The sequence below is a fragment of the Monodelphis domestica genome, chromosome 4, assembly GCF_027887165.1.
Source record: "Monodelphis domestica isolate mMonDom1 chromosome 4, mMonDom1.pri, whole genome shotgun sequence".
NCBI lineage: Eukaryota > Metazoa > Chordata > Mammalia > Didelphimorphia > Didelphidae > Monodelphis > Monodelphis domestica.
The window spans coordinates 56,702,759-56,730,745 of NC_077230.1; the positions used below are offsets into that span (position 1 = coordinate 56,702,759).

A 27,987-nucleotide genomic window follows, 5' to 3' on the forward strand; every position below is an offset into this window, starting at 1 on the left:
GATAGTGTCCTGAAATGTAGTTGTCATTCTTTCTCCTAAAATGTCCATCATGAGCAGCACAGTTTTTCTCTCTTTTTCACGTCAGAAATTACAGCCAAAAATTTTTGGAAAATGAGGGGATGCCCTTCAATTGGGGAATGGCTGAACAAATTGTGGTATATGTTGGTGATGGAATACTATTGTGCTTAAAGGAATAAACTGGAGGAATCCCATGGGAACTGGAACAACCTCCAGGAAGTGATGCGGACTGAGAGGAGCAGAACCAGGAGAACATTATAACACAAAGACAGTTACAATATGGCATAATTGAATATAATAGACTTCTACTAGCAACAATGCAATGATCCAGGACAATTCTGAGGGACTTCTGAGAAATAACACTATCCACATCCAGAGGAAGAACTATAAGGGGAAACACAGAAGAAAAACATCTTCTTGGATCAAATGGTTTGATGGGGATATGATTGGGAATGTAGACTGAACAATAACCCTAGTGCAGATATTAAAACTATGGAAATAGGTTTTGATCAATGACACATATAAAACCCAGTGGAATTGCTCATTGGCTACAGGAGAGGGATGAGAGAAGGGGAGGGAAAAACATAATTCATGTAACCATGGAAAAACATTCTTTTTTTTTTTAATTTTATAGTATTTTATTTGATCATTTCCATGCATTTTTCATTAAAGACAAAGATCATTTTCTTTTCCTCCCTCCCACCCCCCCGTGGCCGACGCATGATTCCACTGGTATCATATGTGTTCTTGACTTGAACCCATTGCCATGTTGTTAGTATTTGCATCAGAGTGTTTGCTCAGAGTCTTTCCTCTGTCACGTCCCCTCAGCCATTGTAGTCAGGCAGTTACTTTTCCTCGGTGTTTCTACTCCCTCAGTTTGTCCTCTGCTTATGGATAGTGTTTTTTTTTCTCCTGGATCCCTGCAGATTGTGCAGGGACATTACTCTGCCACTAATGGAGAAGTCCATTACGTTCGATTATACCACAGTGTATTAGTCTCTGTGTACAATGTTTTCCTGCTCCTGCTCCTCTCACTCTGCATCACTTCCTGGAGGTCGTTCCAGTCTCCATGGAATTCCTCCACTTTATTATTCCTTTTTGCACAATAATATTCCATCACCAACATATACCACAATTTGTTCAGCCATTCCCCAATTGATGGGCATCCCCTCGTTGGAAAAACATTCTTAATTAATTAAATAAACTTTAAAAAGAAAGAAAGAGTCAATAAATGGCTGTCAGGAAATGATGAAGAAACTGGTATATCAATGTATTGGGATAGCGTAATTCAACTGAGCGAAAAATATGAAGAATGTAATGAAATGTAGGAGGGTATAAGTAAGGAAAAAGGAAAAAAAACCTGGAAGGTCATTATACAGAGTAGCAATATAACATAGGAATTAAGTTCCTTGAGGAGAGGAACTATCTTTTCCTCTTTTTCTACCTCTAGTATGCTTACCACAGTGCCCGAGACATAGTCATCACTTAATATTGATTGATTGATATATGCACCAATCTCCCAAAAGTGAGATTTCTAGTTAAGATAGCAGCATGAAAGGTCATAGAGACCTTTCTCTCCTACTTCTGCCCCTCCATAAAAGACCCCAGAAAGACCACTGATACAGAGTACCAGAAAGATATAAGCTCTTCCATCCATTTCAACATTTTGTTAGTAATTTGTGGGGTGTGGGTAGAAGGGGTCTGGGGTCTGAGGCCAGAAGTTCCTCTCCCAAACTGACCTAAAACTAGCTACTGCTTGGATAAGGGGTATTACAAGCCAGCTCCAGGACAAATTCTCAACCCTGGTCTATCAGAACAAAAACGGGGACTTGAACCAGGCCATATATAGCAAACTCAGATGAGAATAGCAGCACAATAGCTACAGCAAGCAAAACCTTAGAAGAAAAAAATATGCCTTGGCCCCATGGACTATAAGATGAGCTGGAAGATATGAAGCAAGGGGTAAAAAATGAAATTATAAATAAATGAGTGAGAGTTTGAAAGGAAAAGCTTAAAAAGAGATTAAATATCTTAGATAAGAAGATAGAGAGCCTACCCAAGAACTACATTTCTGAAAAATGAAATTGAAAAAACAGATTTCAGTAACTCCATGATATCATAAGAAGTCAATACATTGAAAAAGTAGAAAGAATTAATCTGCCTCCAATCAAATAGAAGTAAGGTGGAAAATTATGAGAGACAATGTTAGTATTGGACTCTCAAACAACTATGATCAAAAACCTGTGTTGAACATTTTTTGTCATAGGTATGTGTGTGTTTAAATTTTAATTTATCTGTGAATGTACATTTAGTTGGTTTAGTTCACAATTTTTTTTAAAGTGGTAGTCAAGTTACCCCATACAACTGGCTCATTCAAATAGACCAATTTGTTAGAAGTGAAAAACTGCTCATGTTGGCAGGAGAAAAATATGCCTTGCAGTAATAAAAACAAGCTCTAACTAATTGAGTTAATCAGATTCTTCGTTTTGTCAGAAAAAAAGGAACAATTGAGATAGGCATCTTGTTTTTCCAAACAAATGTTCCTACTTCATGATCTGAGTTGGTTTTAGGATACTTGCCCTGTACTCTCTGCCTAATTTTCAGACAAGTATTTTACTTTTCTGGTACCAGTGATTGTGATTGATGTTGTTATTGTTGCTTTTAATGATAAATACATGTTTTCAGTCTCAGCTATAAACAGTTCTTTAAAAGATCTTAATTAGGTCATATTGTTTTTCAGTTGGGAAAGTTCCCATATTATTACTATTGTTTTTTTTTCCATCATTAACCTCAGCATAGATTCCTAGGCAGTGGAGAAAAAACAATCATGGAATCTCAAGTTGGAAGGGACCCCAGGGGCCATCTCATCCAACCCTTACTTTAAGAAGAATCCCTTCCACATCACAGGCAGATAGTCATCTAACCTTTATTTGAGGACCACTACTTCCTGAAGCAGTTCATTCCATTTTTTTGATCACTCTTGGGAAGTTTTTCCTTGTGCAGCAACCAGGTAGTACAGTGGATAGTGTCAGGACTGAAGTGAGAGACTCATTTTTCTGAGTTCAAATCTGGCCTCACATACTTCCTAAACAAGTCACTTAACCCTGTTTACTTCAGTTTCCTCATCTGTAAAATGATCTGGAAAAGGAAATCGTAAACCACTCCAGTATTTTTGCCAAGAAAACTCCAAGTGGGGTCAATAAGAGTTCGACAGGATTGAACCAACTGAACAACGACAACAAAGTACCTCATGGGACTTGATTTCAAGGCCTTCTGCACTATCCTTATCACCTTCCTCTGGATACCCTTTTATTTAGCATTATTCTTCCTACAATAAGGCATTATGGATGTAACACAATCCTCTAAATGTGATCTTAACAGGACTACTTTGCCTATGGCTGGGCAACTCCTTGTCAAGACTTAGCTTTAAAAAACTCCTGATTTTAGGGCCACCAAAGTACCATATCACTCAGATCTAGCAAAGAAAGTTAAGGTTGGAGTTTCTGTTCGTAATAAATGATGTATTTTGGGTCTTATATGACAGGTATTTTTCTTCAAATTCTTAAATTTCAATATAGGAACACTTTTTGGACACTTTAGAAACAACCTTTTGTTTTGCCCCAGAAAATCACAAGAGGTTTTTTTGTTTGTTTGTTTGTTTGTTTTTAAACCCTTACCTTCTGTCTTAGAATCAGTACTGTGTTTTGGTTCCAAAGCAGAGGAGAGGTAAGGGCTAGGCAATGGGGATTAAGTGACTTACTTGCCCAGAGTTACACAGCTAGGAAATAGCTGAGGTCAGCTTTGAACCCAAGACCTCCTGTCTCCAAACCTGGCTTTCAAACCACTGAGCTACCCTGTTGCCTCCTAGGTTCATTTCAAATGTAGGAGTTATAGGTTTAATTTAATATAAAGAAGTATAAAGATGTTACAAGTGCAGTAGGCTGTCCTCTTTAGGATTTGGGCTAAGATAGATGGATCATATACCTCCTGGCAGGTTAGAACAAAAATCTGGTATTGTCTTAGCATTTCTTTGATTTTACATAAAAAACTACAAATTGATAACATTTTAAATGTGTGAACCCAGTGAAATGAGTACTAATGTGAATACTGAATTTAATTTCTTTCAGTAGGTAAGCACTAATCAGATTTTATGGCATATTTTTGTTGTTTAAATTTATTATTTTCCTCAAGGTATACAGCTGTCTTTGTTTTGATTTGAGGAAGGGAGGAAAGATAGTGATACGCTTGCATACCTTTCCCAGTTCAGCCAACTCTGAGTGTTATAGTACTAGTATGCAAAGGGACAGCTAGCCACATATATTATTCAGCAATTTAATTTTGACCTTTAATTTCAGTCTTTTCCCACACTAAAACAATTATCAGTTCTGAATGAGAATCACTCATCCAAATCTCTTTCTCCTTCCCATCCTTTTAAGTTAAGATGCTACAGAATTGGACGAGGGTCAGAAAAACTGGAAGAAGAGATGGGGTAAGAGTGACAGCAACCAACGGGGAGTATAGATAAGCAGAGTAATTAATCCTTGAATTGTTAACAAGTGATAATTTTCAGCCCTATTTTACTTCTGGGTGAATTTTCCCTTCTCCCTTAATATCATTTAGTCTTTTTTTTTTAATTACTCCAAGAGGTAGATTACCAAAGATAAAAGCATTGTAACTTTCAAACTGGTATGCAAATGTGTGGTGGCACAGTATTTCTCAGACTCCTAACTTGAGAGTTGTGAGGATTTTATAGAAATTTGAGTCATGGACCTGTCAGTAACTATTCTTTGGTGGGTTGTAGCTTATATAAATAGAGTAAAATTGAGCTTGACTTCCTAGGCCCTCTACTTTCAGTTTTTTCCTCCGAGAATGCAATAGCAGGAAGGGAATCCTTGTGATGTCTTTTAGTGATGACATTAATAAAATGTGGCATTTATTAATGGGGCGGGTGATGGGAGAAGTGAGTGATGGTAAGCATCTTTGAAAGATGGGAAAATTAAGAGTATGCAAAGTTTTTTACTATCACTCTTTTATACAATAAGCTTTCATTTAAAAAAATCAAAAATATGTTATCGGGGATCACAGATATTTCAGTGACAACCAAAAAGAGAGGGAAGGAAATAGCCTTTTCTGTCATGCATAGAAAAATTCTAGGATTAGAGGACCTAGATATACTGTTTGAATCTACTATAGAAGAGGATTTTCTTGTATGATGAATCAATTAAACTTCCAAATTAATGAAGATATCCTATATAAGTGATCATTCATGCCTCTCACCCAATCTAAATTAAATACTATTTTAGGGTATAAATTTTCAGTTACCTAAATTGTTGTAGGCTAGTTGTCAGATTATTTATTCCCCTATCATGGCATTTTTTTCCCCTTTATACTCAACTGGCTCTTGTATTTTCAAACTAAGAGCTATCAGACACAGCCAGCAGTGAAACCAGAACCATCAGCATCTTTAGGAACTATTTAACAAAATAACCAAGACTGTAATGGAACAAAGATAATGGTAATATGTGATTTTCTAAGTCTATACACTGCAAGAAGGGATCATTAAATAAAATTTAGTGGCCCCTATTTCTACTTTAGTTTGAAATCACTGCTCAAATGCACATAGCATAAGCAATGGGAATAATAGTCTCTGGTCCTACTTCTCTTTCTTCTGAATAGAATGAACTCATAGGGCTCATTAATCATTATCAACAAGTGATGACAGCATCTCCCTCAAAGTGAGAAAAATCCATGTTTATAAGACAGGCAGCTTATATAGGCCTAAAATTTTGATGATGGAGTCAGATTAAGAATCAGAAGGGATCTTAGAGGCTATTGGTCATGACCCTGCACCCACTTTAATTTTATAGATGGAAGAGTGAGGAGGTGGTGGTCTTAAATGACTTGTCCAGAGCCATACCACACAATCAGTTCTGTGTCAGAGTTGGGCCTTGAATCCCATTTTTCTGGACTGTAAAGCCAGAAATTGATTTATTGCCTTTTAATTGGGAAACATTTTATTAATTATAAATGTGGACTTCGATTTATAATCAAAATTACTACATTATATTATTGAGCACTGAATTCCTCTATTTTATAGAGGCAATGGAATTTAAAAAAATATTATGGTTTTATTAAGTTTGTTTATAATCTCTACTATTTTTTGGCCAACATGAGCTTAAATTCTGCCTGAAAACCTATATGGATTTCAGAGGGTTGTGGAAAATTAAAGGGATGTAAAACATCAAGAAACTTCACTCAGTGAGCATGTTTACCTAAATGTGTCATCAGAGTTCTCGGTTTTCTTGTTAGAAGACTGCTTTCAGGAGAAACTGACTCACACTGTAGATTGATAGAATGCAAACACGTTCAGAATTTTGTTGGCAAGACTTAATGCAACGAAAACAGAATTCTCCAAGTTTTGAGCAGTGAAGTGGGCTTCATTCCTTTAATAAATCTTCCTATTGAGACAGATTTTGAAAGTAAACCAATACACATCTTCACAGTTCTGTTGTGGGCTTAAGTGGCAGATTCTTATTACTGTATCTGGTATAAACTGATGATATCAAACTAAAAGAAACCTTTAGAGCAAGCTGGGAAACTTTTCTAAGTAGGTCTACCGCCCTAAGGTTCTCTCCTTGGATACATAAAGCATTAAATTGAGCACTAAGAGCATTAAACAGAAAGTCCTGGTTCTGCCACTGACTAGTTACATGATCACAGATAAAACAAGTAACATCAATTGCCTGGAATTCATTTTGCTCACTTGTCAAAAGGACTCATTCCCTTCCAGCATTGGCATATGGTGATTCGAAGTGGCCAGTGTCTAGTAAAAAAATGACAAGAATGTTTATACCTAATTTGGCTAATTGGAGTTATTTGACAGAACTGATAATATTTTTCTAACATCCCTCAGCAACTGTGTAGCAGACCTTCGTCTCCTTAGACCATGTTCTTCTCAAAGGTGCCTAAGGTAGCAGGTTACTTATGAAGTTATAGGAAGTGAAATTCTTTCTCGGCAGAGTTGAGGATATAGTTTAAATAAATAGATACCCCTGTTATTTCTTTTTGGAAGAGTCGTGTCTCTTCATTGCCATTTGTTCTCAAGCTGCCCTAATTAGTCAAAAGAGGGCCAGGGGAAAGATTTTCTGGCACATTACACACCCACACTTCCCTTCCTGGGATTTAGGATAGAATGAGATTCGTTTTTCCATTTACTGTAACTAAGTGCCAATACCAACATACCCCCTCCCATACCATTTTTTTCTTTAAAGTGACCTTTATCTCCAATCAACTCTGTGCTTCCAGTTTATCATTAAAATGATAGCTCAGTGTTAAAGGGCCCTGGCCCTAATTGCATTTTGCTTTCCTGAAATGCTTCCTGATATTTTTCCCCAAACAGATTTGACTAGCCATCACATCATGGCAATATTTAGCACTTTGCTTTGACATTACATATGTACACACAATAAATATATTGATGGTGATGATGACTTAAATTGTTAAATAAGGCATCTCTCTTTGCTCTTAGCATTCACAGCATACTTCTTGACCTCCCAAATTATGCTAGGTCTCTTTCTTTTTTTGGTAAATAATTGCCTCCCCCTGACTCTTTCCTTCTCTAGCATCCCCACCCACCATTTCCCTAGTATCTGCTCCTTGGTCACAGACCAAGAAAACCATCTATCACAGAGAGGCCCTTCATACAGTACCCCAGGGGCTCTTGTACACAATTTAGATTATATAACTAACCCATTTCAACTCATTATAGGAAGTTAGTTCAATCAGTCTGTATCATAACTGACAGAGTACTGACAAGGTATTTAACCAAATATCCTGGATAGAGAATTAAGAGCAGACTGTCAAAGGTAATCCTCTAATCAGGGTTTATTTGAGATGCTGAATGTGTAATTTAATTTCTGTATTTAGACATTTTAGCCTTGCCAGACAAGGGAAAAAGAGATGGACCAATAGGGGTTTTGTTGGCCATATAAAAGGCATGGCACGGCTCTTCAAGTTACAGAAGAGGAAATGCTTTGGGATTGGTGCTTTAGACTTTCTCCTTTATATACAAAACAGTAGTTAGGGATATTAATCTCCCTGAAAGTTCTTTAGTCTATTCCTTGTGGGTTCCTGCATTAGTTATATTGGTCTGTATATGTCTCTTATTGATTTCTTTTGTTATCAAAACATAATAAAATAGAGATTATGTGAGCATGCTAGTTTTACAATTTCAACCAAAAATGTATTTAACTACAGTAAATGATAACTGTAGTAGTTGCTAACATTTAAGGGTTCCACAGAGGGCTAATTGCATTTTCTCTGTCTTTGTCTCTGACTCTTTCTCCCTCCTTCCCCCAATACATAAATACATACATATATAATATATGTAACCATATACAAAGAATAAGCAAAAGAAAATTGTGCATCAAATTACACATCTCCATGGCATATAGCTTGCTCTCCTTTTTTTCAAGTAGAGTAGGACCCCCATATCCACCAGAGATATGATGGCTGGAATTGTTGATCTAAGCAAACACATGCTGGCCCAATTATATGTGCTCTCCTTTGCTGCTCCTGCCCTTAGGCTCAGCCCTCAGCAGCATCCCTTCTCCAGCCCCCCTCAAAAAAAGCAAAATTGAAAAAGGAAAATGGAAGCCCTACTGTATATAATAATAAAAGAATGAGAATTATTTAGTAGGAACTCACTGTATGTTTCTGAAGAGTCAAGAAATTAGAGAAATAAATAAGGCCAGGATCACTCTGAAACTTTCATTTCTTTGGCTTCTTTATAAAGGATTGACAGAAATGCTTTATATTATCATCATCACCATTACCCTCACCAGCCCTTTCCATCAAAAGAAGATGAGCCCTACATAGTAAAAATGATATTTGAAGAGGCCAATATTAGGAAATTGCTTCAAGGTTGTTGTAATTAGCTAAAGTGATGATAAACCTAGGAATCCCACTGCATGTGGTGACAAATATGATAAAACAATGCTTTGGTATTGGTACCTAAAAGTGTTATCATCAGCATTTCTTGGCCCTTCCCTTTCTCCAAAGCATCTCTCTGTTCCAAGACCATAAATTCAAGGACAAGATTCATTGGGAAATGCAACCAGAGATAACTTTGTTCATCAGTTCCATGATGATCAATGTAAGCTTTAACATAAAACAAGGAGATACTATTTCAGAATGTCCCGGAGTTTGTCTATGGTAGACTTTAAATGGAAGAGAGATTCCCTGTTGCTGATGGGGTCCTTTAGCTGTTCCTATTTGCAGGTGACCTCTGGCCCAAAAGTCCAGACAAGCAAAATCAAGTCAATGAAGAATGTCTATTTTTCAAATGAAGATGTTGACCTTGGATTCACTGGCAGTATCCATAGACTTAAAAATCTTAAAAATCACCGTAGTCTTTGTAAAGGATAGATGCAAAAGATATTCATTCATTAAATTTTGTTCTTGGTTCAGTTTTTGCAACTGTCCTTTTATGATATCAATACAAAGCATATATGGCACTTGATATTAGTAGGACTTCAGGCTGAGAATTTAATCTTGACAGCCTTTTTCTGTTCATTTTTGGAAGTAGAGAGAATTTCTTTAGCAAAGCGGCTCTTTGAAATGATTCCTTTAGCATGAGTAGTTAGCCCAAATGTTGTCTATAGGGGCTGACATGCCTTTTTTTCCTTTAAAAATATGAAATTATAGCTTATATCATGGCAGAATTCACGAAAAGGATTAGCAGCTTCGTTCTAAAAATATTCCTGGGCAGTATCAAATCTAGTTCAAACTTAACTATTTTTCCTCTTGTGCCTTGGGTGTATGAAGAAATAATTAATACACTTTTTCCCTCTACAGGCTTTCCTACCAAGTGTAAACAATCTATAGTTGTCACCATCCTCTAAAGTAATTAATAAGTATACCTGCAGCCATAACCAGCTACCCCTAGCCCATTTTTTGTGGATGTAGGAATGGATTTGTTTGTACAAGGTGGTTCCCATTGTAACCAAATCAACAATCAACCCTTCCTCCATTTCTGACAATAATCATCTCTTTGCTCATCATAGGATTCATGAAGGAAAGGAGCAGGGAAATGAATATGAGTAACATTTAGGAATGACTTAGAATCTGGGGGAGGAAACAGAATGCAGAACAATTATGCCCTTGGTATGGCTAGTTAAATAGGATTGTCTTTTAAGGTGGAAGATTGTATGGTGCCCCTTATGCTTGATTTACATTGTAATTACTTTTAATAATGGGAAAAATTCTTTTTTTGCCTAATGTAGTGTCTATTGACTTCAATACCTGGAGTACATTTCCTCATGCGTTTCTCTCACAGTTTTTAGTTGCCAGGTTGGTTTCTTAATTTTGCTTTACTTAGAGTCTTTAGCAGACGTCAAAGGGAAGTAAGTATGGTATATAGTAAAGTAACCCTAAATTTGGATTCATAGTAGCTGAATTTTGAATTATGGTTCTGCCACTTAAAACTGTGGGCAAATCACTTAACCTCTGCAGTTTCATTTTCCTTGTTTATAAAATGATTGGTTCAAACTGGATGGTCTCTAAAGCCCTTTTCAGCCCTAGAGATATGATCTTAAGCAAGATTTCTTTGGTGTACATATTCCCACTACCAATATTGATTGTAACTTCTGCCTGCCATCCTTTGTGTGTGAAACACAAATCATGTTCCTTTTTAATTTGTGACACTTTATTGCGTTAGGATTTCTCATTTCTCTTTGTGATTATTGCAAAATTTCTTCGCATACTGTTTTGCAACTTCTCTTGGGAAATATGAGAATATAATATTTACCTTAAACCTTATATTTCACAATGTGGCCTATGTCAATATTATTTGCCAAAATTTTTTAAGAGATAAAATTAATTATTCTTATTTAATAGGAATGGAATCATTGATACCAGCAGGTGAATAAAGTTGCTTAATATGCTGTAAGTGTTGGGAAAGGTCTTGAAGTATTGTGTGTCATCAGAACAGTCAGGTTGTTTCCTGCTAAAATATCTTGTAAATCTTTCTTGTATTTGGAGGTCATTTTAATTTGTACCCATAGTTACTTGTACTTTAAAAATTTGCACTTTCAAAGTACTAGATGGTAAGGCCAAAGTGCAAAGCCTGGTATATTTGAGTTTTTAAGAGTTGCTCTTGGGTCAGCTAGATGGCACAGTAGATAAAGTAGTGGGCCTGGAGTCTGGAAGACTCATCTTCCTGAGTTCAGCTACAAATACCTACTAGCTCTGTGACCCTGGGCAAATCACTTAATCGTGTTTGCCTTGGTTTTCTCATCTTTAAAATGAGCTGCAGAGGGAAATGACAGATCACTCCAGTGTCTTTGCCAAGAAAATTCTAAATGGGATTATAAAGAGCCAGATACAACTGAAACCACTAAACAACAGGAGCAGCAAGTTGCTTTTGGGTCAGGAAGGTTCATGGTGGCTTTACCAACATTGCTTATAGAAACTACAGATCTTACTGGATTCTTTAAGTTTCTTCCTGGAAATGGAAGTTTACCTCACAAGTTGCTTTAACAATCAAAAAGAAATCACTTAGATAACACATGTAACCAGAAGAAGAAAGCAAAATGATTCACAACATTACATAGAAATGGAATATAGATTTCGGACTGATGTAAAAGTCATTTATTGGTATAGTCAGATCATTCACCTTTGGCCAGCTTCAGAGGATTTTTTTTTTCAGTATATGCCATCTGAATAGCTTCAAGATGTTGCTTCATCAGATTTGCTTCTTCTTTGTTATTCTGTCTGCTTTTCTTAAAATTAAAAGAAAATTCAAGCCCAAGTCATTCTTCAATCTCAGCTTTTTGTTATCGTTTGCCTTTTTATTTTATCATACACAAGATTGTAAACAATAAGGACTATTGAGAATGAACCATTTTATTCTTCTAAGAGAAGAAAAGTTAGAGGTTTCCCTTTTTCCTCCTCCACAAACTAACCAAAAAAATTCAAATTCTTTCTCTCACTGATTGATGCTATCATGATTTACTGAGTAGCTTGAGGTTTTGTAAGTGATTGAAATCAGCCAGCAGAGTTTTAAGCGGTTAAGAGATCTGTTTACAGTACAAAATAACTCAGTGTGAAGCAAATAACCAGGTTTGCTGGGCCAGAGGAATGGGGTCATGTGGAATATTTCAGTATTAATGTTGAGATTAATCTAATTTGGTCAATAGTATTAATATTGGTTAGCATTCAATTTTTGGAAATCTCTGGTATCTGATAAAGGAATGTTTGGTTTTATAATATGATAATAAGCTCTCTTGACTAGTTTTTTTCCATTGCCTTGGTTTTTTCCCCCCTCAGGCTTGTTGTGACATGAAATTCCATGAATATTTTATCATATTCATGCAGATCAGGTAACAAAAGTCAAAATTTGGCAAAAGTGAATTAGAAATAATTTTATTTGAGGCAATAAAAAAGCACAAGAAACACTTAAGTAGCATATTTGCCCTTCAGATTTCCATTAACTTGAACACTTTTCTAAAAGACCCTGTATTTAAGAACTCTTTCAGATTTAACCAGGTAGGATTCAGTATTTTAGTATATTTTGTAATACTATTTTAAGGTTATAATTTATCCCATCTGATAATTTGATATTAGAAATTTCAAAGGTTTCAAGTTGAGGGAATGAATTAAAACAAATGGGAACACTACCTAGTGTATATGTCTGTCTATATGAGAGAGATGAAACAGGTTGCTTATGAGTTTAATAGATGAAAAATGGAAACTAAATTTACTGTTATTTGAGAAGGAGCCCTATAGAGCAGACTTAGGGTTTCCTCACATATATTTATTTCTTAGTTTATGCACTTCTTCCTCAATTCTATCTAATATAATCATTAGTATTCTTTGAAGTACTGCTAAGATACCACCTCTTAAAAGGCCTTTCTTCATTCCTGCTATTCTTAGTGCATCTGATTCTTTGAAATTACCTTTTATTTCTCTGTGTAGCCTTTGGATCTCCCTCTCCCTCTCCCATGGGAAAAAAAAAGTGCCATTTCTGTTGAGATTACATTCTGGTTACTTCTCTGTCTTTTCTATGATCCTTGGGGACAAGGACTGCTTTGTTTTGTCATTGTATCACTTGTGCCCAGCATAGTGCTTTATGTTTGTTGCAATTCTTCAGGGCTCTTATGAGGCTGGTAATATTTATAGCTGTGAACAGTAATAGTCTATAGATAGAATGTTTGATTAAAAATAAAGAAGCTAATGGAACAGTTTAACACTGTGAACCGTTGTCTATTTCATTTATTATTTTTTTCCCTAATGATATCTACATTTAGCACAAACAGAAACTTGTTCACATGAAAAAGATGGTCATTTCCTTCAGGGAATGGCTTGTATATTTAAAAACACTGAATTTAAAAGTCGGCAACTAGGTCGCACTGTGTATAGAATGCTGGGCCAGGAGTCAGGAAGACTCATCTTCTTGGATTCAAAAATGACCCTTAGGCACTTACTAGCTGTGTGACTCTGGACGAGTCAGTTAACCCTGTTTGTCTCAGTTTCCTCATCTGTAAAATGATCTGGAGAAGAAAATGGAAATCCACTCCAATATCTTCCCAAGAAAACTCCAAATAGGGTCACAAAGAGTTAGACATAAATGAAAACCACACAACAGCAACAATTATTTGTTATTGTTTCTCTTTCATTTTCAAAGAGAGCCAATGGTATCACAAGATGATGTCTTGACTTAGAAATGAATTGGATTTAAGTGAGACAGAATTGCACAAAGTCATCACTCTCTTCCAGACTCTTTGGAGTCCAGTGGCAAGACAAAAAGTCATGATGATTAGAGAAGTGTAACAGTATATATGTACAACAGGGAAAGTACTGTATGACAAAACTGAAAAGATGAATTGGGTTGTAAAGATATGGACTTTATAATCTAAACAGCATAATTTATATTTTATCTTATAGGCAATAGGGAGCCAGTGGATGTAATAGAGGAGTGATATGGTGATATCTGCTCTTCAGCAAAATCATTTTGTCAGCTGTGTGTAGAATGGATTGGAATGGGGAGAGTTGGACAACTAAAAGAATTCACTGCTATTAGTATTAAGCTCCTACTGTGCAACAAGTTTTGGACATCCTTAAAATGAGCCTTGAAGAAAACTAAGGATTTTAAGACATGGAGGTGAAGAAGCAATAGTCCATTCAAAGCATTAGAGAACAACATGTCCCAAGGCACAGATACAGAAGATGGAATACCATGTAAGGGGAGTAATCAGACAGCCAATTGGACCAGATCTTAGTGTGTGTGAAGGGGAAAAATAGTTAATGATGCTGGAAAGGTAGAAGTCAGGCTGTAGAGTGTTTCCAAAGAGAAACATTCTTATTTATATTTGTTGTTATCCTGTCATTTTTTCAGTTGTGTCGGATTTTTTACAACCACGTTTGTGGTTTTTCTGATTTTCCATTTCCTTCTCCAGCTTATTTTTACATATGAAGAAACTGACAAATAGAGATAGATACCTGCCTAGGGTAACAAAGCTAATAATTTTGAGGCCAGATTTGAACTCATCCACTGTGCCACCTAGCTGCCCAGGTTCCAGGTAAAGGAAAGCCACAGAATTTATTGATTAGAGAAGTGGTATAATCACTCTCCCAGTTTATGCCTCCTTGATTCCAGCAGAGTATCAAATAAGGTCCTCTCTTCTGCGATATATTTTATGCAGTCTTCTATCATTTTGATGTACAGGCATAGGATACACAGGTAGAATACAGTCTTTCTGGGGTCTCATGTTATAGCAACAAGAATAAAAAACCATTTTTGGAATTTGGTAGTGAAAGGAGGGAGAGATAAAAGCCCATAATTTGGGACTTAAGGTTGTGAGGGTTTTTTAAAAGATGCTAGGCTTCTTTATTGGTATTAAAGAAGGAGCTAAAAGAAAGGGGGAAATTGAAGATGAGAGGAAAAGAGAGAATGATGGATGAGGAAAGCTTTTAAGACACGAAGGAAGACCATACCAACATGTAAGTAGAAGAGTTCATCTTGAGAAAGATAAGGACCAGTTTTTCCTAGAGATAGCAAAGGATAGCAGGGTGGTATGTGTGTGTGTGGGGGGTGTATATGTGTGTATTCATATTCAGGTATGATGCCTTCAAATTCTCTTAGTAAAATTAGAACAAAGAGAAGAAAAGGTTTTCAATAGGACTTGTTGAAGAGAAGTAAAACATCAATCAGGAAATAAAAGGATTGCCATTGCAACATTGAAAGTTCAATTGACATTAGATAACATGACTAATAATAAACAATTGCCTGACTTTCCCCTTCTATTACTCTTATTCCACCAACATTCAACCTTGAGTCACCTTTATATATTGCTTTTTCTGGTCCTACTCCTGAGTAAAATTCTGTTTGAGAAAGTCAAAGAGCCAGAAAGTTAGATCCTTTACAAATTTATGCTATTTAATCCCAATTTTGCCTTATCTGCAGCTTGCAATGCTTCTTGAATATTTTTCTGCCAGGATTGACTTCCCGAGACCTTAAAGATCATCTTATTGACCATTTCTTTTTTTTTTTAGAAATAAAACCCAGCTGGGTGACTCAGTGGATTGAGAGTCAGGCCTAGAGATGGGAGGTCCTGGGTTCAAATCTGGCCTCAGACACTTCCCAGCTGTGTGACATTGGGCAAATCACTTGACCCCCCATTGTCTAGCCCTTACCACTCTTCTGCCAGATGGAAGGTAAAGGTTTTTTATTTAAAAAAAAAAGAAATGAAACCTAGAAATTTATTTTGCTTGATTATACATGTGTTGCAAGGGTTTGTTTTTTTCCCCCCACATGGCTGGGTAAAAAAGTAAAAGAGAAAATAAATAATTTTAAAATGGAAATAATTTTAATTAGTTTAAAAAATAATACAAGAAACAAATAAGGTCTAGAGAAATGAGTAGTGACTTGATCACATGGCTACTTTGTGCCCAAAATGAAACTAGAACTGGGGTTTCCTGGGCACTGTTTTTCCATACACTATGCCACTTAGTCACTTTTGAAGACTGTTTGACAAAAATACTTCAAGTGTATTTGGGAGATAATACATTAAATGATCTTCAGATAATCAAAGAATTGTCTCCCTATCATCTAAGATTTTTTTTTTTGCAATACAATTTTTTAATTGGTTCTCTTTTCACATGAGAAAACTCATCAGATAGCATCAGTATATCATTTCTTTTTTAAATCCTTCCTTTTTGTCTTAGTAACAACTCTAAGACTGAAGGGCAACAGCTAGGTAATCAGCATTAAGTGACTAGCCCAGGGTCACACAGGTAGGAAGTGTCTGAGACCAGAGCTGAACCCCGATTCTCCTAATTCTAGGCCTGGCACTAGCCACTGTGCCACCCAACTGCCCCCAATGTTAATCATTTTTTGATCTATGTAATTAAACAAAGTAAGATAGAAACCATCAAATTGCATAGTTACAAGTGTATGGTTTCATGACATCTGTATAAAGTTCAGTAACTCTTTACAATTATAAATGAGGGATTTTTTCGTACTTTAGGAATGAGGTCATCAATCTCTGTGTATCACTGCCTAGAGGCTGTCTTAATAGCTTGGGTGTATGGATGAACACTGGCTTTATTCGTGTGAGGCTATTATATAGCATTACAATGCTGAAGTCAGGTTTGTGGTGGGTCCCCATATTATACCTATGAAACACTGGATATCCATGAAAAAGGTCAAATGTATAGAGATCTGGCCTCCAATTCACAGTTTGCAAGACATAGTCTCCAGTGTATGTAATATGCATAACCTGTTGCCAGAAAACCCTGAAAGGAAATGATTGCATTTGAGTACAATGCATTGTACAACAATAGCTTAGTGTGCATGAAATTAAAAACTGCTGGCTGTCCGCAAATGATAAATAAGTAGACTTAGTTTGCTTTTGTTAAACTATTATACCAAAAGAATTATCCTTTGTAATATATGTAAAATCTTGATCTTTAATTAGTGGCAATAGTGAGTTGCCTGGAGTTGAAATCTCTAGCAAATTATAAGATTACAGAATAAGAGTTAGATTTAGGAGGGACTTTCAGGGCCCTCTAGGATTGAGGCATGGAGAGTTTACGTGATTGATTCTAAGTCATGTGGCTAATGAGTGTCTAGGTAGAATTGGATCCCAGGTCTCCCAAGCCTCGTATTCCCTCTACTACCCCATGCTGTCCCCATAATGGAGTTCCTAGCATCATACATCTAGAACTGGAGGGGACCTCAGGACGTGTCTTGTCTCATCCTCTTATTTTACAGATGATATAAAAAGGGCCTATCAAACATAAATAACCTGGTCACAGATGTAAGTGCCAAAGGTCTCAAACTCTGGAGGCAGGATACTTTTCTACCACATTAAGTGGTATACTTATAGGATTAACAAGTACATCCTGGGTATAGAAACTTACTGAGCAATCTATGGAGTTAAATAAAAAAACTCACAGTGTCTTAAAGATGTCCATTATCCACTTATAAAAGCATCCGTTATAAAATCACCATGAGCATTGAAGGGGCAGCTAAGGAGTAGAGTGGATAAAGTTCTGGGCCTGGGGTCTGAAAGATTCTTCTGCCAGAGTTCAAATCTGACTCAGAGACTGACTAGCTGTGTGACTTTAGGCAAATCACTCAACCCCATTTGCCTCAGTTTCTTCATTTATAAAATGAATGGGAGAAGTAAATGCCAACCTACTCTAGCATCTTTGCCTAGAAAAGCCCAAATGAGATCACCGAGTCAGACAAAATAACTGAACAACAAATACACTGCTTAAATCAGCAGTTTTAACTTCTTAATATAGGCAGCTCAGTGGTACATTTGATAGAACTCTGGATCTGGAGTCAGAAAGACCCAAGTTCAAGTATGGCTTCCAGTACTTAATGCCTAGACAAATCACTTAACCCTGTTTGCCTCAGTTTCCTCATCTGTAAAATGAATTGGAGAAGAAAATGGCAAACCATTCCAGTATTTCTGCCAAGAAAATCCCAAATAGGGTCACGAGGAATTGGACATGATTGAACAACAAGAAAGAATGGAAATTTTGATTTTGTACAGGGACAAAACTAAAGAAAACTAGGCAAAGGAAAGATTCAACATTTTCAAGAGATGATTTAATAAAGTTCCTGATGGACTTGGACAATGGTGGGGTCAAATATAAAGCTTTTCAAATAGAAAAGGAAATATTTCATACATCAGATTTTCTTTCACTTTGATCTATGCCATTGTTGAAAACAACTGATTGATGATGTAAGGGCAAGCAGAGGCCACTTTCCTGGGTACACCTGAATTCTAATTCAAAATATGCCACTAACTCATTTTGTGAGTCTGGGCACCTTGGTAGTACAGTCGATAGAGTTCCAGGCTGATAATTATCTCATCTGTAAAATAAAGGGATTGGATTGGATAATCTCCAAGGACACTCCCATAACTAACATTCTAAGGTATAGATATTAATTCAAGTTCATTTCCCATTCATAGAGATGGAAGAAAATAGCTTTTAATTCTGCCTTTAATATTTACTGACTAAGGGTACTTCCGGTTAAGATGGCGGCTTAGAGAAAGCTAAAGCTCAGATCTCCGGAAAACCCTTCCCGACCAATCTCAAACCAAAAGCTCCTAAGGCGCCGAAATTCAAAACGATCAACAGCACAGACCCTGGGAACCCTCCTCCTGGACCTGGACCCGGTTCAAAAGGTACGGCTCCCCTTAAAAGCCAGAACCCGAGATCACTCGGACCTCAGGGGTAGGAGCGCAGAGTCCAAGGCTCCCGGAAGCCGCTCAGAAGAGCAGGGTCCTCGGAAACAACAACCCTCAGGGCCTTCTACAGTCCCGGTGAAAGTTACTGCCTGGGGCTTCCGCTGCAGAGAGCTGGTCAAAACAACAGCAACCCTCAGGGCGGGCAAGACAGCCTCACGGGCTGGATCCTGCTATCCAAGTCTCAGTGAAAGTCTGTGCTCTCGGAGCTTGGGGAAGCGGCAGCCCATCCCCCCGCAGGCCTGTGAAACAGCCTCACGGCCAGCGATTCTGAAGGCAACTTCCGGAAAGCGAGCCGGGGGGAGAGTGTGGCCTCGTGGTCCGACCCTTCCATTCCAGTTCCAGTGAGGCATATTCAGTTTAACCCAGGGAAAGCCCATAGAACTATCTGCCCAGGACTGCCTCTGAACACCAGAAAGAGACAAGAAAAACTAATCCTCCACATTCAGAGATGACAAACTCCACAGAACCACAGAAGCCCCAAAATACCAAGAAAAATAAGAAGAAAGGGGCGACTTTGGACACATTCTATGGAGCCAAAATACAAAATACAGAGCAGACAGAAGATAATATAAAAGAAAATGCTCCAAAACCTTCCAAAGGAAATGGAAACTCTCCACAAACCTATGAAGAATTTGAATCAGAAATGACCAAAAAGATGGAAGCCTTCTGGGAGGAAAAGTTGGAAATAATGCAAAAGAAATTCACGCATCTACAAAACCAGTTTGACCAAACTGTAAAAGAAAACCAGGCTTTAAAGGCCAGAATCAGGCAGCTGGAAGACAACGATCGTGTAAAAGAGCAAGAATCAATAAAGCAAAGCCAAAATACCAAGAAATTAGAAGAGAACATAAAATATCTCACCGACAAGGTGATAGATCTGGAAAATAGGGGGAGAAGGGATAATTTAAGAATAATTGGACTCCCAGATAAGCCAGAAATAAACACCAAACTGGACATGGTGATACAAGATATAATCAAAGAAAATTGCCCAGAGATTCTAGAACAAGGGGGCAATACAGCCACTGACAGAGCTCACAGAACACCTTCTACACTAAACCCCCAAAAGACAACTCCCAGGAATGTAATTGCCAAATTCCAAAGCTATCAAACAAAAGAAAAAATCCTACAGGAAGCCAGAAAAAGACAATTTAGATATAAAGGAATGCCAATCAGGGTCACCCAAGACCTTGCAAGTTCTACTCTGAATGATCGTAAGGCATGGAACATGATCTTCAGAAAGGCAAGAGAGCTGGGTCTCCAACCAAGAATCAGCTACCCAGCAAAACTGACTATATACTTCCAAGGGAAAGTATGGGCATTCAACAAAATAGAAGACTTCCAACTTTTTGCAAAGAAAAGACCAGAGCTCTGTGGAAAGTTTGATACCGAAAATCAAAGAGCAAGGAATACCTGAAAAGGTAAATATTAAGGAAAGGGGAAAATGTTATCTTCTTCTTTTACTCAAACTCTCTTCTATAAGGACTACATTTATATCAACCTATGTATACTAACATGTGGGGAAAATGTAATGTATAAATAGGGGGTAAAGAAAGACCAAATAGAATAATCATTCTCACACAAAGATTCACATGGGAAGGGGAGGGGAAGAAAACTCCTATAAGAAGGAGAGGAAGAGAGGGGGGGGGGGTTACTTAAACCTCAATCTCAGGGAAATCAGCTCTGAGAGGGAAAAACCTCCAGATCCATTGGGATCTTGAATTCTATCTTACCCAACAAGGGTAAGGAGAAGGGAAAACCAAGGGGGGGAGGGGGAGAGGGAGAACAAAAAGGGAGGGTAAGAGAGGGGGGAGGGGGAGGGAACAAAAAGGGAGGGACTAAAAAGGGAAACATCAAGGGAGGGGACAAGGGGGACTGTTTCAAAGTAAATCACTGGACTAAAAGGTAGAGCCAAAGAAGAAAAGGTTAGAATTAGGGAAGGCAATCAAAATGCCAGGGAGTCCACAAATGACAATCATAACTTTGAACGTGAATGGGATGAACTCACCCATAAAACGTAGACGAATAGCAGAATGGATTAGAATCCAAAACCCTACCATATGTTGTCTTCAAGAAACACACATGAGGCGGGTTGACACCCACAAGGTCAGAATTAAAGGATGGAGTAAAACCTTCTGGGCTTCAACTGATAGAAAGAAGGCAGGAGTGGTAATCATGATATCTGATAAAGCCAATGCAAAAATAGACCTGATCAAAAGGGATAGGGAAGGTAATTATATTTTGTTAAAAGGGACTATAGACAATGAGGAAATATCATTAATCAATATGTATGCACCAAATAATATAGCACCCAAATTTCTAATGGAGAAACTAGGAGAATTGAAGGAAGAAATAGACAATAAAACCATACTAGTGGGAGACTTAAACCAACCATTATCAAATTTAGATAAATCAAATCAAAAAATAAATAAGAAAGAGGTAAAAGAAGTGAATGAAATCTTAGAAAAATTAGAATTAATAGACATATGGAGAAAAATAAATAGGGATAAAAAGGAATACACCTTCTTCTCAGCACCACATGGCACATTCACAAAAATTGACCATACATTAGGTCACAGAAACATAGCACACAAATGCAGAAAAGCAGAAATAATGAATGCAGCCTTCTCAGATCACAAGGCAATAAAAATAATGATTAGTAATGGTACATGGAAAACCAAATCTAAAACCAATTGGAAATTAAACAATATGATACTCCAAAACCGTTTAGTTAAAGAAGAAATCATAGAAACAATTAATAATTTCATCGAGGAAAATGACAATGGCGAAACATCCTTCCAAACCTTTTGGGATGCAGCCAAAGCGGTAATCAGAGGTAAATTCATATCCCTGAATGCTTATATTAACAAACAAGGGAGAGCAGAGATCAATCAATTGGAAATGCAAATGATAAAACTGGAAAGCGATCAAATTAAAAACCCCCAGCAGAAAACCAAATTAGAAATCCTAAAAATTAAGGGAGAAATTAATAAAATCGAAAGTGATAGAACTATTGATTTAATAAATGAGACAAGAAGCTGGTACTTTGAAAAAACAAACAAAATAGACAAGGTACTGGTCAATCTAGTTAAAAAAAGGAAGGAAGAAAAGCAAATTCACAGCATTAAAGATGAAAAGGGGGACAGCACCTCCAATGAGGAGGAAATTAAGGCAATCATTAGAAATTACTTTGCCCAATTATATGGCAATAAATACACCAATTTAGGAGAAATGGATGAATATATACAAAAATACAAACTGCCTAGACTAACAGAAGAGGAAATAGAATTCCTAAATAATCCCATATCAGAAATTGAAATCCAACAAGCCATCAAAGAACTTCCTAAGAAAAAGTCCCCAGGGCCTGATGGATTCACCTGTGAATTCTATCAAACATTCAGAGAACAGTTAATCCCAATACTATACAAACTATTTGACATAATAAGCAAAGAGGGAGTTCTACCAAACTCCTTTTACGACACAAACATGGTACTGATTCCAAAACCAGGCAGGTCAAAAACAGAGAAAGAAAACTATAGGCCAATCTCCCTAATGAATATAGATGCAAAAATCTTAAATAGGATACTAGCAAAAAGACTCCAGCAAGTGATCAGAAGGATCATTCACCATGATCAAGTAGGATTCATACCAGGGATGCAGGGCTGGTTCAACATTAGGAAAACCATCCACATAATTGACCACATCAACAAGCAAACTAGCAAGAATCACATGATTATTTCAATAGATGCAGAAAAAGCCTTTGATAAAATACAACACCCATTCCTATTAAAAACACTAGAAAGCATAGGAATAGAAGGGTCATTCCTAAAAATAATAAACAGTATATATCTAAAACCAACAGCTAATATCATCTGCAATGGGGATAAACTAGATGCATTCCCAATAAGATCAGGAGTGAAACAAGGATGCCCATTATCACCTCTACTATTTGACATTGTACTAGAAACACTAGCAGTAGCAATTAGAGAAGATAAAGGAATTGAAGGCATCAAAATAGGCAAGGAGGAGACCAAGTTATCACTCTTTGCGGATGACATGATGGTCTACTTAAAGAATCCTAGAGATTCAACCAAAAAGCTAATTGAAATAATCAACAACTTTAGCAAAGTTGCAGGATACAAAATAAACCCACATAAATCATCAGCTTTTCTATATATCTCCAACACAGCTCAGCAGCAAGAACTAGAAAGAGAAATCCCATTCAAAATCACCTTAGACAAAATAAAATACCTAGGAATCTACCTCCCAAGACAAACACAGGAACTATATGAACACAACTACAAAACACTCGCCACACAACTAAAACTAGACTTGAACAAATGGAAAAACATTAACTGCTCATGGATAGGACGAGCCAATATAATAAAAATGACCATCCTACCCAAACTTATTTATCTATTTAGTGCCATACCCATTGAACTACCAAAATACTTCTTCACTGATTTAGAAAAAACCATAACAAAGTTCATTTGGAAGAACAAAAGATCAAGGATATCCAGGGAAATAATGAAAAAAAACACATATGATGGGGGCCTTGCAGTCCCTGACCTAAAACTATATTACAAAGCAGCAGTCATCAAAACAATTTGGTACTGGCTAAGAAATAGAAAGGAAGATCAGTGGAATAGACTGGGGGAAAGCGACCTCAGCAAGACAGTATACGATAAACCCAAAGATCCCAGCTTTTGGGACAAAAATCCACTATTTCATAAAAACTGCTGGGAAAATTGGAAGACAGTGTGGGAGAGACTAGGAATAGATCAACACCTCACACCCTACACCAAGATAAATTCAAAATGGGTGAGTGACTTAAACATAAAGAAGGAAACCATAAGTAAATTGGGTAAACACAGAATAGTATACATGTCAGACCTTTGGGAGGGGAAAGGCTTTAAAACCAAGCAAGATATAGAAAGAATCACAAAATGTAAAATAAATAATTTTGACTACATCAAACTAAAAAGCTTTTGTACAAACAAAACCAATATAACTAAAATCAGAAGGGAAACAACAAATTGGGAAAAAATCTTCATAGAAACCTCTGACAAAGGTTTAATTACTCATATTTATAAAGAGCTAAATCAATTGTACACAAAATCAAGCCATTCTCCAATTGATAAATGGGCAAGGGAAATGGATAGGCAGTTCTCAGATAAAGAAATCAAAACTATTAACAAGCACATGAAGAAGTGTTCTACATCTCTTATAATCAGAGAGATGCAAATCAAAACAACTCTGAGGTATCACCTCACACCTAGCAGATTGGCTAACATAACAGCAAAGGAAAGTAATGAATGCTGGAGGGGATGTGGCAAAGTAGGGACATTAATTCATTGCTGGTGGAGCTGCGAACTGATCCAACCATTCTGGAGGGCAATTTGGAACTATGCCCAAAGGGCGACAAAAGAATATCTACCCTTTGACCCAGCCATAGCACTGCTGGGTCTGTACCCCAAAGAGATAATGGACACAAAGACTTGTACAAAAATATTCATAGCTGCGCTCTTTGTGGTGGCCCAAAACTGGAAAATGAGGGGATGCCCATCAATTGGGGAATGGCTGAACAAACTGTGGTATATGTTGGTGATGGAGTACTATTGTGCTAAAAGGAATAATAAAGTGGAGAAGTTCCATGGAGACTGGAACAACCTCCAGGAAGTGATGCAGAGCGAGAGGAGCAGAACCAGGAGAACATTGTACACAGAGACAAACACACTGTGGTATCATCGAACGTAATGGACTTCTCCATTAGTGGTGGTGTAATGTCCCTGAACAACTTGCAGGGACCCAGGAGAAAAAAACACCATTCATAAGCAAAGGATAAACTATGGGAGTGGAAACACCGAGAAAAAACAACTGCCTGAATACAGAGGTTGAGGGGACATGACAGAGGATAGACTCTAAATGAACACTCTAATGCAAATACTATCAACAAAGCAATGGGTTCAAATCAAGAAAACATCTAATGCCCAGTGGACTTACGCGTCGGCTATGGGGGGTTGGGGGGGGGAGGAAAAGAAAATGATCTATGTCTTTAACGAATAATGCTTGGAAATGACCAAATAAAATATATTTAAAAAAAAAATATTTACTGACTAAAACTAACACTCAAAAATCAAGCAGCTAGGCACTATAGCATAGCCAGATTTGGAAATTCTAAATAGTTCTGTGATTTGAGCTCTGTTATGCCACATGATTGTAGAAAAGCTTAGTGACTTATGTGACATAAAATCTGAATGTTGATGTGAACTGAGGTCATTGTAGAATTGAATTTAGCCCTTTAAAACCCTTGGATAACCATGATCTAAAGCTTGATTTTACATAGAATGCCTATAATAATGGCTTTAACCTGCTTTCTTCTTCCATGATTATTTCTAAACTAGTTTCAAGACTTGAGAGTAGCCTAGGATCCACAGGAGTAGTTCATTCTCTTCTCTTCTGTTCCCTCCCCGCCATTATCCAATTTGTTATGCACTCTGATTTCATAAGAGCCAGTGTTATAAATTTTGCTTAACAAAGCAAACTACTCCCAGTGATTTTCTTTAAAAATTTCGTAAGCTTTTTTAAAAAAGCACAGACAAAATTGGCACTTCATTTATGGGAAAATTTTGCAAAATTGCCCTGACTAAAAGTGATTTTTGTTTTGACTTTCCTGTGAAGTCATCCAAAAAGTCCAAATTGCTGCCATTTCTTTGTGTATAAAACTTTTCACATAGACTGTATTTGTCCACCAGCCAAATCAGTTAATTCAGGTCATGGAGTGACACATTTATCCACATATTGGAACTGTGCAAGAAGCTTAAAGTCACAAAATCTGTATGTGTGCTGTCTTTATGGACTAAAAGCTAAATGATATTACAGTAAAGGAAACTTTGTATTAATGTCCTTGAGAATGGGATTTCCTGAACAGCTCCCCTCCCTTCTCCCCATCCCACTCCCCTTTCAGTAGGAAAAGCAGTTGCTTAGTGATTATGAGGACGACATCACTTGGCGAGTATTTTGGACTGAACTCAGCATGTGACATCAGGTTCCTTTAGGGTTTTCCACATAAAATGAATTCTCCAAAGAAAACACAGAAATTTATCCTTAATCTGAAATCCATTATTACCTCCTCTAAGGTCTCATTAACCACCTCAATAAAGTGTTTTCTAGCTTTTATTTTATTTCCAGGCAGTTGTTGCACATAATGTTAGTAAATTTTTGTAGTATTTTTTAGGATTTTTGGTCACATAACTAAAAGGAACCTGAATAGTCATTTAGTCTGTCTTTTTTTTCAGATGAGGAAACTTGGCTTCCTGGTTAGTGATCTGTCTGAGGTACTACAAGTAGAAAATTAGCATAAAATAAAAACTTCTATCCAGAAATCTGTATTTATACACTAGTCTCATTTTAGTGCACGTCATTTATGCTATGAGCTATGCAAACTGTTTGACTTACTGTTTCCTGTCTAGAATATTCCATCTCTTACATTTCTGCTTTAGCATAAGCTATCTTTCATTGCCTAATCTCTCTCTCTTTACTCCTAGTTTTTCTGGGGGAGCAACCCAACACAAAAAAACTCCTGAGGTTTTTGAGTTATCTATATTTTTCCCTTGTCTCCAGTATAAGATAGCTCTTGTTGTTCCCTCTCTTCTCACCTGTCTTTTTTTAGGAATACTTTTTTCTTTTAATTTTTTCATTTTTAATTTAATTTTTATATTTTTCTCATTTTGTAACCAAAATGTTGAAACTTTTCCCACAATTTTGAGTTCCACACTCTGTATTTAAATTTCTTTCAGACTATAACTTATATGCCACTTGCAACTATTTGCCTTTCTTGATCTTATTTAATAAAACTTAATTGTTAGTGCCCTTTTCCTCCAAAACAATTACTTTGTCTTTATTCAGTATATGTTTTGTATTTATTCATCTATTTACATGTTGAATATAAGATATGTAGAATAGAAATACCTTGAAGACTGGCACTGGTTCATTCTTTATCTTTGTATCTCCAGCTTCTTATGGAAACATATAACAAATGCTCCATAAATGCCATAAAACAGAATTCATTTAAATTTTATTTCTCTCCTTTCCCTTTTCTGAGAAGGTTGTAAATACAGTTGTTTTCTCCAGTAAGGAAATTTTTCCCTGTGTAATTCCTATCACTTAATTTGTGGAGAGAAGTCAACTTGTCTTAAGGGGTTCTGTGTTGTTAATGCTTGTGAGAAGAGCTATTTGAGTCCTTGACAGGAAATAGGCCAATTAAAATGTAAAAGCCATTTGAGTGTTGCTTCTTTGACTCTGAATACTTTATATTTCATAGCATGGCCAAGAAAAAAGCCAGAGTCTCTAAGGTCTTTTAGTTGTAGGTATATTACTCCATATGTACTTATTTATCTGTAAGTTAAAAATTAAAAAACCTGGTTTCCTTTTTTTCTCCTTCCTGTGAGGTTACGTGGGGTTTATTTTCATAGTTTGATTCAGATGGCTTCAGGGAAGGTGAAAATCATGTATGTAGGATTCAGTGTTTGCAGTCAACCTGAGAAAGGAGGCACGTGCTTGAAATGCCAAGATGTATGACTCAGGATATGATACAGGGGGGAAGCCAAGGGGGAATTATCTAGGCATCATGTGAGTGGAGAATGGGTTTAACATTCTCACACCCAAAATTTCCATCTGGAAGTTGTTCCTAAGCAAACGATACAGTGTTCTCCTATCTTCTCCAGTAGCAGCCCAGGGAAGGAGACACTTTTCAGTAATTTTTTCCTATTCCTTCTGGGTAACTCTCAGCATAATCACTCCTCCCAGTTGGAGGAAATTGCTAATTTCTGTCCATCAAAAAGGTCAGAAATCCTAGGCAGGAGACATTTTAATCCTATTTATTGCCCTTTATTTGCAATTCCAAGTTGCCCTCTTTAAGCCCATCTCATTTTTGTCCCTCTACCTACCTTTAAAAAAACGTTTATTTCCATCTCTGTTCTTTCACACTGCTTTCTGAGTTAAATACATTTACCCCATCTGTCCATAAAATCAGCTTCAGATAACACTTCTGGATGCCACTCACCTATACTTCTCAATGGTTGTGGGCTGGGACCTGTAATTTTATTGTAGAGAATTCCTGAGGAGGGAAATCAATCCACTAATCCTGATGGGCACCAGCTCTGCAATTCAGATTCTTAGAGAGTTGCCTAGAGAACTGAGATGTTAA

General features: G+C 36.9%; 2 protein-coding genes across 8 annotated transcripts in view; one reads left to right on the top strand and one right to left on the bottom strand.

Annotated features, from left to right (window-relative positions):
• The window catches only part of CMSS1 (cms1 ribosomal small subunit homolog), a 430,657-nt gene that overhangs the window by 109,318 nt on the left and 293,352 nt on the right, over positions 1–27,987 (top strand). The gene's annotated exons all lie outside the window — the stretch shown is intronic.
• Positions 1–27,987, bottom strand: part of FILIP1L (filamin A interacting protein 1 like) — a 361,936-nt gene that overhangs the window by 105,595 nt on the left and 228,354 nt on the right. For 5 of the 7 annotated variants that reach the window (XM_056793384.1, XM_056793380.1, XM_056793382.1 and 2 more), the window contains one exon: positions 6,782–6,841. The exons of the other annotated variants lie outside the window; for them this stretch is intronic. In XM_056793384.1, the coding sequence (XP_056649362.1) occupies positions 6,782–6,841 (60 nt within the window). The remainder of the gene's footprint in view (positions 1–6,781; positions 6,842–27,987) is intronic. 7 annotated transcript variants of the gene reach the window in all.